The sequence below is a fragment of the Berghia stephanieae genome, chromosome 2 (assembly GCF_034508935.2).
Source record: "Berghia stephanieae isolate SIO BIC M18660-M18661 chromosome 2, UCSD_Bste_1.3, whole genome shotgun sequence".
Lineage (NCBI taxonomy): Eukaryota > Metazoa > Mollusca > Gastropoda > Nudibranchia > Aeolidiidae > Berghia > Berghia stephanieae.
Window position 1 is genome coordinate 82,749,529 of NC_088361.1, and position 14,415 is coordinate 82,763,943.

Here is a 14,415-nt window from a genome sequence, read left to right on the forward strand (position 1 = left end):
CTATAAGTATAGGAAAAATAACGAAGAAAGAAACAGATTCGTGACATGATAAGTGTTTTATCGCATTATTATCTGTTTTATGCTTTAAATACAGTGTGTTCTTAGACTAAGTCTTTCGTGTCAAGGCTGAAATCTATTTCAAACCACAATTTCTTCCCATCTATGACACATCACATCAAGCATGTATTATTATGTTTAGGGTAAGCAAACTACCATAAAGTGATTTTTTATTTAAAGTGACCAGAAATGTTAGACTGTAGTTTTATTTCACTTGAATAACTATGTACACGTGCGGCTACGTGTTCTTGTGGTGTGATATTCGCCTTCAGATTGGAAGGTCCTGAGTTCGATTCCCGATCCGAGCGGCTTATAGTTGAGTCAATTGATAAGGCTCTGTACTCATATTATTCTCTCACCGTACTAGATTGGAAGGTCCTGGGTTCGATTCCCGCTCTGAGCGGCTTATAGTTGTCAATTGATAAGGCTATGTACTCATATTCTCTCACCGTACTTATGTGTATAATTATTACCTGACCATTAACAGCGTTTTCTCTGTCCGAAAAAAATGTAATATCGCCTAACAGACAGGCGTCATAATTCGTCATACATGTTCAGCGTTGTTCAGCTAGGGACCCCAAGTAAAGCGCTTTGAGCACGTTTTTCTTCTTCTTCTTCTTCTTCTTCTTCTTCTTCTTCTTCTTCTTCTTCTTCTTCTTCTTCTTCTTCTTCTTCTTCTTCTTCTTCATCATCTTCTTCTTCGTCTTCTTCTACCTTTTAAGTCTGTAACTTCAGGTTTTGGAGATTCCACAGACCACAGTATTTTTATTTCATTGGAGATGTGTCACTATTGCAATCCAATGGAGTAAACACCGAAAATTTTCGGTTTAAACAAGAGCAAGATTGTAGTGACTGACAGGGTCTAACAATCACTCTGGCTACCATAGTAATACTGGTTAAGTGGATATAATATAGCGCTATATAAATTGTCAAGCTTTTTGTTGTTGTTGTTGTTGTTATTTGTCCATTGTACTCGATAAAACCGACAGATAGCATGCGCTTGGCTCAAGAGCTAGCTCACAACATTGATTGTCATCCAGAAGTAAAACGGACGAGCACACAAAACTATGTGTAACCATGGTCGTTGATAGTCAGGTTAATACAGTTTAGTGAAAATTACTCATAAACGCGGATGGCAAAAAAACAATAACAAAGACCTGAGTGACGTCAACTTCGAACTATATATAGATAGAACGAAGATGATGTCACTCTGGTCCTTTTTATTGTTTTTTTTTTTTTTTTTTTTTTTGCCATCCATGTTTATGAGTAATTCTCACCAGGCACAGTGGTATAATGCATCAGTTCGTGTACCTTTCGACATCAGTATCGAGACGGAAGCAAACTGACTGTTAAACGTTTTACAACCATTTCGTGTACATCCCGATATCGTCTACAGATGACACACCACACCCTGACATTGTTGTTACACATAACGCAAAGGAGACATTGAAGTTGAAGCTTCTTTTACTTATGTGGTTTAAAAGAAGACGTAAAAGGCGCTATTGGGTTCATCCTATATTCCAACTGAGGGAAACATTTGGCGAGTATCATCATCTTATGCAGCAAATTCTAAGTGATGAAGAAAAGTGTCAGGCATACATACGAATGAAACCAGACACTTTTAAAACCCTTCTAGAAATTATTGGACCCCACATTAAGAAAAGGACGACAAATTTTCGGAGGCCACTGTCAGCTAGGGAGCGCCTTGTTATCACATTACGGTAAGTAAATTGACCACAAATTGCCTGGCTATTAATTATTAACATAAAACGTTTGAACATTATTTGATATATAAATGAGAATACAAAATTCAACACTAATATAATGCAATACCGCATTCTAAATTCAATAAACATTTTTGTTTGAAATGTGCATGAAGTTTTAAAAACATGAATAATAGAACTAAAACATGACTTATAAAAGAGAAAGATCACGGACTGTAAGTGTGATATTGTTCGTATGGAAAGGTGTTGTACGGTTGTAGTTGTTGCACAGGCTGCTGATGTTGTCCTGGCTGCTGATGTTGTCCTGGCTGCTGATGTTGTGCGGCTGGAGGAGTAGTAGTATTTGGAGTCTGGTTCTGATCCAAATAGCGTAAAATTAGCACCTGCATCTCAGCCTGACACTTGTACCTTGCCAACGGATTCAATGACCGTAACTGGGGTGCAAGGCTTTGTAGGAATAAATCACAGTCATTCTTTTTCTGTTCAGTTGGATTTAGTGTCATTATGGCGTCAAGGATTTTGCCATCCAGGGAAGCGCTATATCCTCGCTGCTGAGGATACGGTGCCCGCTTTCTACTATTTCTCGAAGTTGTAGTAGTACGTGTAAAGATTGAGAGCTAGCTTCTGATATTTGAGAGCTTGCATCATCTTCAATATCAGACACATCTGATAGATTTGATGTAGTTTTTCTATCACTAATATGAGGCAGCAAAAATTTTATGGAGTCGTAAAGATACCACTTTCTCCGCTTTTCTGCTGCAGCTCCTGACTTAATTGTTTTTAACTGTTTATTTGTCTTATAAAAGTAATCTCTGAGTGTTGTCCACTTCTTTCTTGCAGCATTACCTGTAAGAAAAAAATACAACATACATTTTAATATTTATAACTATCAAAAGGTTATTATAGTTATGTTGGACATTAACTACCTCCTCATGTTCTCATTTTCAGGTACCTGGCATCAGAAGATACCCATCAATCTCAATCCTTTCATTTCCGGTCTGGCCTCTCAACAGTAAAGAATATTACAAGGGAAACGTGTGTAGTCATTTGGAATACCCTACAACCGCAAGTGATGCCAAAACCTGACGAAGAACATTGGTTGAAAATTGCATCTGAATTTTTTACAAGATTTCAATTCCCCCTGTGCTTGGGAGCAGTAGACGGGAAACAGTCGGATTAAAAAACCGAACAGGTCTGGCTCAAAATATTTCAACTATAAACATTTTTTTCTTTTCTTTTGTCCTCCTTGCAGTTACAGATGCTAATGGAAAATTTGTTGTGGTAGATGTAGGCTCTTGCGGAAGTAACAGTGATGGTGGAGTTTTCAGTCGTTCATCTCTGGGCAAAAAGCTTCTATCTAACACGTTATCTATTCCCCAAGGAAGATGTATACCAGGCACTGATATTGAGCTCCCTTACATGTTTGTTGCAGATGAAGCATTTCCTCTTCGAGAAAACATAATGAAACCTTTCCCTCACCGCCAGCTTTCGACTGAAAAAGAAATGTGTTTAACTACAGATTGTCCCGCGCAAGAAACAGCGTTGAGTGTTCTTTTGGACGATTAGCACAAATGTGGAGGGTGCTTTTTCGTCAAATAGACGAGCAACCGCCCGCAGCAACAAATATTGTAAAGGCCATCACTGTCCTACACAATTTTGTAATTATTAACGAACCTCACATGCTTATTTTGGATACCTCCGAAACACCCACACTAAGTGAAGATTCGTTTCCGAGACGATTGACTTATCAAAATATTCAAACTCAAAGGCAAATGTCAACTAAATCTGGCATGCAAGTTCGGGAGAAACTAGTAAATTACTTTATGACAGAAGGGGCCCTTCCTTGGCAATCCAATACTTCTTGAATTATGACATTGATACGGGAAAATTGTATGAAAAATCTTCCCCTTAGATTACGCATACACTTGGGATTTTACAATGAGTCCATGAGTAAAATAATTGAAAACCTATGACATTGAAAAACTGAGTTAGACTATTGTAGTTAAGAAATGTTTATGAGAGAAAAAGAAAGATAGATAGATAGAGAGGGAGAGGGGGAGAGAGAGAGAGAGAGAGAGAGAGAGAGAGAGAGAGAGAGAGAGAGAGAGAGAGGGAGAGGGAGAGAGAGAGAGAGAGAGAGAGAGAGAGAGAGAGAGAGAGAGAGAGGCGGGGCTAGAGGGACACAGAGACAGAGGGAGAGATAGAGATAAAGGGCGATGGAGAGAGAAAGAGAGACAGGAAGAAAGAAAAGAGGGGACGAGGGGAGAGAGAAGACGAATAGCGAGAAAAAGAGTGGGGGTGAGAGAGAGGAGAGGGAGAGATATGAGGCATGAGGCCCTCATCATGAGGGGAGAGAGAGAAGACGATAAGAGAGAAAGACAGTGGGAGAATACAAATAACGAGAGCAAACTGTTTGCACTGAGCCCGCGCTGTTGGGAATGAGAGGTACCTATTTCCACGCAACCATTTTACTAACGACAGGGTCACCGGGGTCAAAAGCTGATAGCGAGACTTACTCTTATCATAAAGGAAGTGGTTATTCAGTATCAGATACTGAATAGTGCTTTGCCACTATTCAGTATCCATAAGGAACTCTTTTTTATAGAGAGAGTGAAAAGTGCGACAATCTCGGTTGAATGGAAATAAACTACTGACCTACTTCCAGATTGAACACATGCACTGACAGCCCGATTCAAAAATATTTTGATCGTAATTTTTTTTAAATTTCTGCTTTTATGCAATTAACATAGTTCAAAATATCAAAATAAGAGTGGCATTCAAATCCATTTTTAAATGTCTAAATAGACATGATTAAATGTCACTAAGGGTTCAGTGACACCATGGCTTGGTGGATATAAGCTGTTTGAGTTTTAAGGTTCGAGAGTTCAAATCCCGGTAGGGGTAACTTTTTTTTTTCCCCATTATTTTTTTTAATTCCTTCTGTCTATTGATATTTTTTAAACTTTTGTTTTTATAATTTTATTTGCTTGTAATATACTTTAATGTTGATATTATACTATTGTACTTCTATTATTATTATTATTATTATTATTATTATTATTATTATTATTATTATTATTATTATTATTATTATTATTATTATTTCTACTTACTTACTATTATTATTATTGTTGTTGTAATCGTCATCATCACTATTATGATTATGATGATTATTTTTTTTTAGTCAAGTAGTTGGAGTAATTTAATCAGTTATCGATTTATTACGAATATCTTTTATGTGTTATCATCTCGTTGTTGTTTTTCATTATTGTGCTCTTCTATTGTTCATTATTTTTTAAAATCTGTTTTTTTTTCTGTTTGTCTCATTTGTTGTTGTTGTTGTTGTTGTTGTTCTTGTTGTTGTTCTTGTTGTTTGTTTGTTTGTTTGTTTTGTCATCTAAGGCAAACCGGATTCATTATAAATATGTGGGCAGACTTTCTGCATTTTTTAATTGAGCGATGTACTTCCGTGAATTAATTGCCGTACTATATTAAAATTTACGTGATAATAATAATAATAATAATAATAATAATAATAATAATAATAATAATAATAATAATAATAATAATAATAATAATAATAATAATAATAATAATAATAACAATAATAATAATAATAATAATAATAATTTAAATAGATACTGAATATTAGACTACAATTGACATCTATTTACTGAATACACGTGGTATTGTTAGGGTGTTTGTTTTTTTACGAAACCTGCCAAAACACGCCGATACCCGACAAAGTTATGGGAAGTAGGCAGCAGTGGGGAGTGAACCTGGGACTCAGGGAAGTGTACACTGTTGGGGGGTGAACCTGGGGCTGGGTTTCGTAAAAAAAAAAGCAATTACTTTTTTACGAAACCCGACAATATCCGACAAAGTTATGGAAAGAAAGTAGGCAACAGTGGGGGAGTGAACCGGAGATTCAGGGAAGTGTACACTATTGGGAGTAAACCTAAGTCTATGGTTTTTTGGCGGGTTTTGGCGGATTTCGTAAAAAAGTAATTGCTTCATTCTCGTCTGGTACCCATCTCCCATAGTCCGGCTTCATTTCCCACTGGTATCCATCTTCCCTAGTCCCAGGTTCATTTCCACTGATATCCTCTTCTCACAGTCCCAGGTTCACTCCCAACCGGTGTGCACTTCCCAGAGTCCCGGTTCATTGCCCAATGGTGCCCACTTCCCATAACTTTTGAAAATTTCGGTAGGTTTCGAAATAAAAGTACATTCTGAGCTCACTGTCCACTGGAATCAGCCTCTCGCAGTCCCAGGTTCAATCCTCATCAGTGTCCAAATCCCAGATTCACTCCCCACTGCTGCCTGCTTCCCATAACTTTGTCGGGTTTTGGCAGGTTTCGTAAATAAGTAATTCCCCCTCCCCCTTGGTATTGCTTTTTTACAAAATCCAGAGTCCCAGGTTCACTCCCCACAAGTGTACACTTCCCTGAATCTCAGGATCACCCCCCCCCCCCCCCCACTGTTGCCTGCTTCAATAAGTTTGTCGGATATTGCCTTGTTTTGTCGGGTTTCGTAAAAAAGTAATTGCTTTTATATGAAACTCGCTGAAACCCGCCGAAAACCAGAGTCTTAGGTTCACTCCCTACTGGTGTACACTTCCTTGAATCTCAAGTTAACTCCCCACTGTTGTCTACTTCCCATAACTGTCGAATATTGCCGGGCTTCGTAAAAAAGTAATTGCTTTTATGTGAAACTCGCTGAAACCTGCCAAAAACCATAGTCTCAGGTTCACTCCCCACTGGTGTACACTTCCCTGAGTCTCAGGTTCACTCCCCACTGTTGCCTACTTCTCACAACTTTGTCGGATATTGCCGGATTTCGTAAAAAAAGTAATTGCTTTTATGTGAAACTCGCTGAAATCCACCAAAAACCATAGTCTCAGGTTCACTCCCCACTGGTGTACACTTCCCTGAGTCTCAGGTTCACTCCCCACTGTTGTCTACTTCCCATAACTGTCGAATATTGCCGGGCTTCGTAAAAAAGTAATTGCTTTTATGTGAAACTCGCTGAAACCTGCCAAAAACCATAGTCTCAGGTTCACTCCCCACTGGTGTACACTTCCCTGAGTCTCAGGTTCACTCCCCACTGTTGCCTACTTCTCACAACTTTGTCGGATATTGCCGGATTTCGTAAAAAAAGTAATTGCTTTTATGTGAAACTCGCTGAAATCCACCAAAAACCATAGTCTCAGGTTCACTCCCCACTGGTGTACACTTCCCTGAGTCTCAGGTTCACTCCCCACTGTTGCCTACTTCTCACAACTTTGTCGGATATTGCCGGGTGTCATAATAAAGTAATTGCTTTTATGTGAAACTCGTTGAAACCCGCCGAAAACCAGAGTCTCAGGTTCACTCCCCACTGGTGTACACTTCCATGAATCTCAGGTTCACTCCCCACTGTTGTCTACTTCCCATAACTTTCTCAGATATTGCCAGGTTTCGTCGGGTTTCGTAAAAGAGTAATTGCTTTTATATGAAACTCGCTGAAACCCGCTGAAAATAGAGTCTCAGGTTCACTCCCCACTGGTGTACACTTCCCTTAGTCTCAGGTTCACTCCCCATTATTTGCCTACTTTCCATAACTTTGCCCCATTTTGTTGGGATTTGGCGCATTTTGTAAACAAAAAGTAATTGCTTTTTTTTACAAAACCCGCCGAAACCCAGTCCCAGGTTCACTCCTCACTGGTGTTTACTTCCACGAATCTCAGGTTCACTCCCCACTGTTGCCTACTACCCATAACTTTCTCGGATATTGCCAGGATTAGTCGGGTTTCGTAAAAAAGTAATTGCTTTTATATGAAACTAGCTGAAGCCCGCCGAAAACCGTAGTCTCAGGTTCACTCCCCACTGGTGTATACTTCACTGAGTCTCAGGTTCACTCCCCACGCTTTGCGCATATTGTCGGGTATCGTAAAAAAAGTAATCCCCCCCCCCCCCACATTTTTTATTGCTTTTTTACAAAACCCAGAGTCCCAGGTTCACTCCCCACTGGTGTACACTTCCCTGAATCTCAGGTTCATCCCCTCCCCCCCCCTACACACACACACACACACACACACACACACACACGCTGCTGCCTACCTCCCATAACTTTGTCGGATATTGCCGGGTGTCGTCGCGTTTCGTAAAAAGTAATTGCTTTTTATTACGAAACCCGCCGAAACCCAGTCCCAGGTTCACTCCCCACTGGTGTACACTTTTCTGAGTCCCAGATTCACTCCCAAAGCTGTCCTCTTCCCATAACTTTGTCAGGTTTCGGAAAAAAAAACACCGTACAAAAACCACTATTCAGTGTCAGATACTGAATAGTGCAAAACCACTATTCAGTATCAGATACTGAATAGTACAAAAGCACTATTCAGTATCAGATACTGAATAGTACAAAAGCACTATTCAGTATCAGATACTGAATAGTGCAAAACCACTATTCAGTATCAGATACTGAATAGTGCTAGCCTATCATAAAAGGTTGCACTGTGCCTGAACCAGACTATCAAAGTATATGGCTAGGCTACAACATAGTTTTGTGTGTTCGTCCGTTATACTTCCGGATGGGAATGTTGTGAGCTTCTTAGCCAAGCGCATACTGTTTATAGATAGTTCGAATATGACGTCACTCATGTCTTTGTTATTGTTTTTTGCCATCCGCGTTTATGAGTAACGCTCACCGAACTGTACTATAAACGTTCATGGATACACACAGTTTTGTGTGTTGGTCCGTTATACTTCCGGATGGCAATGTTATGAGCTTCTTAGCCAAGCGCATACTATCTATCTATAGAAAGGACGGATTGACGTCCCTCAGCTCTTTGTTATTGTATTTATGTCAGACTGTAGTTTTATTTCACTTGAATATCTACGAAGTACCTGTGTACCCTACGTAAGGCTACGTGTCCTTGTGGTATGATACTCGCCTTCGGGTTGGAAGGTCCTGTGTTCGATTCCCTTTCTGAGTGGCTTATAGTTGAGTCAATAGAAAAGGCTCTGTACTCATAGTCTCTCACCGTACTCAGGTGTAAAATGATTACCTAACCGTTAACAGCGATTTCTTTGTCCGAAAAAATTGTAATATCGCCTAACAGGCAATATGTTTCGTCTTACATATTCTGTGTTGTGGCAAGGGGCCTCAAGTAAAGCGCTTTCAGCACGTTTAGCACACCTGAGTCCGGTGAGAGAATGTGAGTAAAGAGCCCTTTCCAAGAACTCAACTATGCGCCGAGTGGGGCTTGAACCCAGGACCATCCGATCCGAAAGCGAGTGTCATACTACAAGATCACATAGCCGCACTTCAGTGTCATTCATGATGACGAAAGAAAGTGTGTGTTGTTTACTAGTGTCGAGCGGAAGTCTCGATGATACCTCAAGTCATCGGCCACCAACACTCAAAACTTCCCGAACTCGATGACCAAGGAAAAGTCGGGAATTCCCGAGAAGTAGCACTTCAACTGAGCTTTGGATGGCTTTTTTGTATTAAAACTTAAAATACATTAAATAAATTCACTTTGTATAATAATAAAACATTGATACCTATAACCATTTTAATCTATTTACGACTTTTGTGTTTTGTTAGCTGTTTAAAATATGATATAACGTCAATACCCAATACCAATGACTTGGTATTGAATGAAAGCACCGATGACTAGAGCGATGCTCGAGACTTTTTTGAGTCTCGAGACTCAAAAAAGCATCGAGACGCAAAAAAGTCTCGAGCTTCGCTGGAATCATCGCCGACGAGAGAGGGGTGAACAATGCAGATAGTACACATTGTTAGTAACGCGTGCGTCGCTCGCGCAGTATAGTCTCGAGACTCGGGACTCGGGACTCAATACGAGAAGCATCGACGACCAAGATTCTCGAGACGAGAAAAGCATCGAGAACTAAGTGGAGGTCGGGAAGTTCTCAGTCGTCGATGACCTGACCTCTCAAAACCTAAAGCATCGATGACCTTTTGGTGATCCGGATGCCCTCCCCTATTGTTTACTTCGTGGTGCGTCAATCGATACCGTGCGCTGTCGATGCAGGATTGCCAGTTTGGCATTTTAAATGCCAGATTCCAAAAATCTGGCATTTTAAAAAACCGTTTGGCATTAGAAAAATCATTTGGCATTTGGCATTTTCTTTTCTTGTATATTATACTTCAAATGACACCTTTTCTTAATTATTTCTAAACGCGTAAAAACCTTTCATGTTAATGTATTTCTTTTTCATTCTTAAAATCCAACCGTGGTGTAGTGGTTTAGCACTCCACTTAGTAGTCAGTAGGTAAAAAATTACCCCAACAGGAAATTTAGTATAATTCAAAAAAAAAAAAAAAAAGAAAAAAAAAGCCACCAGGATATGATAGTAAATTGTCTATCAAAAGTGAGTAGTTTTCTTAGTGGGGGTGGGAGTCAACAGACTTTGGCATTTTTTTGGAGTGTTTTGGCATTTTTTGAGTCTTCCCCTGGCATTTTGTTGAAAAATAATCTGGCAACCCTGTGTTAGGGGAGGGCATCCGGATCACCAAAAGGTCACCGATGCTTTAGGTTTTGAGAAGTCAGGTCATCGACGACTGAGAATTTCCCGACCTCCACTTAGTTCTCGATGCTTTTCTCGTCTCGAGAATCTTGGTCGTCGATGCTTCTCGTATTGAGTCCCGAGTCCCGAGTCTCGAGACTATACTGCGCGAGCGACGCACGCGTTACTAACAATGTGTACTATCTGCATTGTTCACCCCTCTCTCGTCGGCGATGATTCCAGCGAAGCTCGAGACTTTTTTGCGTCTCGATGCTTTTTTGAGTCTCGAGACTCAAAAAAGTCTCGAGCATCGCTCTAGTCATCGGTGCTTTCATTCAATACCTAGTCATTGGTATTGGGTATTGACGTTATATCATATTTTAAACAGCTAACAAAACACAAACGTCGTTAATAGATCAAAATGGTTATAGGTATCAATGTTTTATTATTATACAAAGTGAATTTATTTAATGTATTTTAAGTTTTAATACAAAAAAGCCATCCAAAGCTCAGTTGAAGTGCTACTTCTCGGGAATTCCCGACTTTTCCTTGGTCATCGAGTTCGGGAAGTTTTGAGTGTTGGTGGCCGATGACTTGAGGTATCATCGAGACTTCCGCTCGACACTACCCTGTGTCGATGCCGTGTATCCAATGGAGGGATTTAGCTTAAACGCTCTCGAGTCTCGAGTTCACCCTCATTGAAAATCGAACAAATTTGTTCAATTTTCCATGCATATGAACTCGAGAGAGTTTAACCAGAGAAGAGAGCTGCCGTTATGCAGTTTTAAATGCGTATTTAGGCTATTATTTTTTGGACTGGCGAATTTACGAGCTCAGTCTCAGCTCTCGAGTCTCGATCTCAATTTTCGTTTATATTTTTGTCAATTAATTCCTTGCTTATAATTTCAAATCAAGGAATAGGAATAAACTACACATGGCATTTTTTCTTCTGTTTGGTGGTGATAAGAAAGCCTGAGGTTCGATCCCCTGTCGAATCAGGTGTATTTTTGTGGATGATTTTTCCTTGTGATTTTCTTTCCACACTGTTTGGCACTATTTCATACACCTGTAATGGATTTCCAACAGTTTCACAATAAGTTACGGTAAACTATATATATTATTTCCCACCAGAATGCATGGACTTTCTGAAGGTCGGTAATAATGGCTGCAAGTTACCTTTCAGCTACTGATGACAGTGAGTGAATTTTTTAAAACCCACATACTTTATCGAAGTGGTTATTCAGAGTCGACTCTGGATAGGCTAACTGTAGATGGTTATTCAGAGTCGACCCTGGATAACTATGTGTACAGATACTCGTATTTAGAGCCGAGTAGCCTATCGAATTATCGAGTTGAGTTGAGATGAGTTTCTTTCAATAGAACAGTAAAGGAAGGTGCCCCAAACGTAAACAAGGTCTAGAAGCACGTGGCAGACCACATGTTCCTGTCTTGACAGCTCACGTTCCAATGTAAATTATAGAAAAAAATAACCTTTAAAATTTGGCTGTTATGTGGCAAAAGAAACACATATTCATAAATACTCGATCACGCGTCAAATAATATCTAAATATTGATTTTTTATTAAACAAATCGTAAAATTTATCAAAAATTACTGTCGGTCTATTTTTAGACCACGGTCAATCTCATTCTCCAAAATCAATGCGCTTGTGTGAACAAAACAAGAACTATTTGAAATCTGGTTTTCGGAATAATTTAGCCATATACAAAGAATTTAAATAAATAACTATTTTATTTGTACGTATTTGTTTTTAACTGACTGAGTATTATCTACAATTTGAACGACAAAAACGGGAGACCTGTTTTGTGCGCAACGTTGTCCGGCTGCTAAAGTTCCTAATCACCAGAAAAGAATGGCAGTCCAACTCATGCAAAGGTAAGATGCCAATTTCAGTGTTTGAGTTTGTAATTTGTATCGATTGGTTTTGAGAGCAGGAAACGATTTAGTTCAATGTTAATCCATATTAGCGTTTGGGTATTTAACTTTGGATGTCTCACCGGCATAATTTTAGAATGCTTTGTTTATTTGTTTTCATTTCACTTCGCAATTTGACTGCTGTCAGTCATTACAGTTACAGTTACAGTACAGCTTCACTCGCCGATTCTCACTTACAGAGTTTACGTTTCCTTCACTCATGTCTGCTTCATGCTCATTCAGTGAGTGATTCGAATACTACTCTGTGAGAGAACACACTTTTCGTAATTTATGACATGTTATGGGTAACGTTTACAGTCTAGAACGTGTGTCAGTGTCAGCGTCAGTCATAACTTGACCGAAAAACAAAACAGAAAGGAACAAAAAAAAAAAAAGCAGACACCCCCCTCCTCAGTAGTTGAAATCTCAACAAAAGTTGTTTTTTTAAATCCTCATCTTTCGTGGCGCGTAGCTTTCACCGCTTGTCATATATTTATTGACTCTCGCTCTTTCCTGACCTGATAATAATAATAGATTTCGAAACAGTCTTCATTCTCTCATTATCTATTCATGACTGGAACTGGAAAAGGAACAAGACAAAGGTCTCTGCCACCGATTTTCAATATCTTGTGTTGTTTGAGGGATTTAAGTTGGTAGCCGTTTTTGCCACATAAGACTTGTTATTGTTTTTGCTGAGAGTCGATGGGATAAGGAATGGCAGAGAGGGAGGAAGGGGTGAAAAAATGAGAATGTCTGGGAAAAGAAAATGTCCCACTCAACCCCTTATCGCATCTTTGATATTTGGCAGGTGTCAAACTAGGCTGTCATTATTCCCAGACGCCTGTCTGGGGATAATAAAAATTCGTTATCCCCAGACAGGTGTCTGGGGATAACCAATTTTTGTTATCCCCAGACACCTGTCTGGGGATACTATCCCCAGACGCATGTAGCAAGTGGGCAGAAAGATTTTATGCAAAATGCCAAACTAGGCGTGAAAAATACCAAATATTCTGGAAAAAATACTAGTGGTTGTGTCCCAAAACAGTTAATATATCAAGTGATATTTAACACAAGATGAAAGTAAATAGTGATCAAATGTCAAATCCAGCTCTTTTAAAAAAAATATTTTAAAGCAAATGGATCAATGAAATTTCTTTTGTTACTTTGATCTGAAAACGTCAAACTGGCAATTCGACTTTTTATTTTCAACCAGGAAGAAAGTTGTTAATCATCAAATCTGTTCATAGTCCACCAACCATTTAAATTTTCATTACCTACCTACCTGTTAACTTTATTGACCATCTCTTGTTTCTATAATTTGCTCATTCTGGCCACAATTTTGGGGACGACCGGGAATAATTTTTATGTCGCGGACGAATTCCTAGGCCATGGTGTTGTTCGCCCCAAAGCCCAAAACCCACACTAGGGAGGGCATCCGGGTCACCAAAAGGTCAACGATGCTTTAGGTTTTGAGAAGTCAGGTCATCGACGACTGAGAAGGTACCGACCTCGACTTAGTTCTCGATGCTTTTCTCGTCTCGAGAATCTCGGTCGTCGATGCTTCTCGTATTGAGTCCCGAGTCCCGAGTCTCGAGACTATACTGCGCGAGCGACGCACGCGTTACTAACAATGTGTACTATCTGCATTGTTCACCCCTCTCTCGTCGGCGATGATTTCAGCGAAGCTCGAGACTTTTTTGCGTCTCGATGCTTTTTTGAGTCTCGAGACTCAAAAAAGTCTCGAGCATCGCTCTAGTCATCGGTGCTTTCATTCAATACCTAGTCATTGGTATTGGGTATTGACGTTATATCATATTTTAAACAGCTAACAAAACACAAACGTCGTAAATAGATCAAAATGGTTATAGGTATCAATGTTTTATTATTATACAAAGTGAATTTATTTAATGTATTTTAAGTTTTAATACAAAAAAGCCATCCAAAGCTCAGTTGAAGTGCTACTTCTCGGGAATTCCCGACTTTTCCTTGGTCATCGAGTTCGGGAAGTTTTGAGTGTTGGTGGCCGATGACTTGAGGTATCATCGAGACTTCCGCTCGACACTAACCCACACCTGTTATTTTCCTGTCTGCTTCGCACAAGACAATACAATTTAGTATCACACGTCCACAAAACTAGATCCAACAACATACTTTTATTCGAATCAGAGATAAAAATAACTACCAA

The 14,415-nt window shown here is 39.4% G+C and overlaps 1 protein-coding gene across 10 annotated transcripts in view; it reads left to right on the plus strand.

Moving 5' to 3' along the window:
• Nucleotides 1-14,415, plus strand: part of LOC144965661 (uncharacterized) — a 33,903-nt gene that overhangs the window by 185 nt on the left and 19,303 nt on the right. The window contains exons 1-4 of one of the 10 annotated variants that reach the window (XM_078901224.1): nt 1-200; nt 1,454-1,778; nt 2,730-2,973; nt 11,429-11,492. The exon at nt 1-200 is cut by the window's left edge and continues 185 nt beyond it. In XM_078901224.1, the coding sequence (XP_078757350.1) occupies nt 11,459-11,492 (34 nt within the window). In that variant the 5' untranslated portion in view covers nt 1-200; nt 1,454-1,778; nt 2,730-2,973; nt 11,429-11,458. Of the gene's footprint in view, nt 201-1,312; nt 1,779-2,729; nt 2,974-10,709; nt 10,729-11,428; nt 11,493-14,415 lie in introns of those variants that run through there. The other 9 variants (XM_078901225.1, XM_078901230.1, XM_078901231.1 and 6 more) reach the window with 9 other exon arrangements.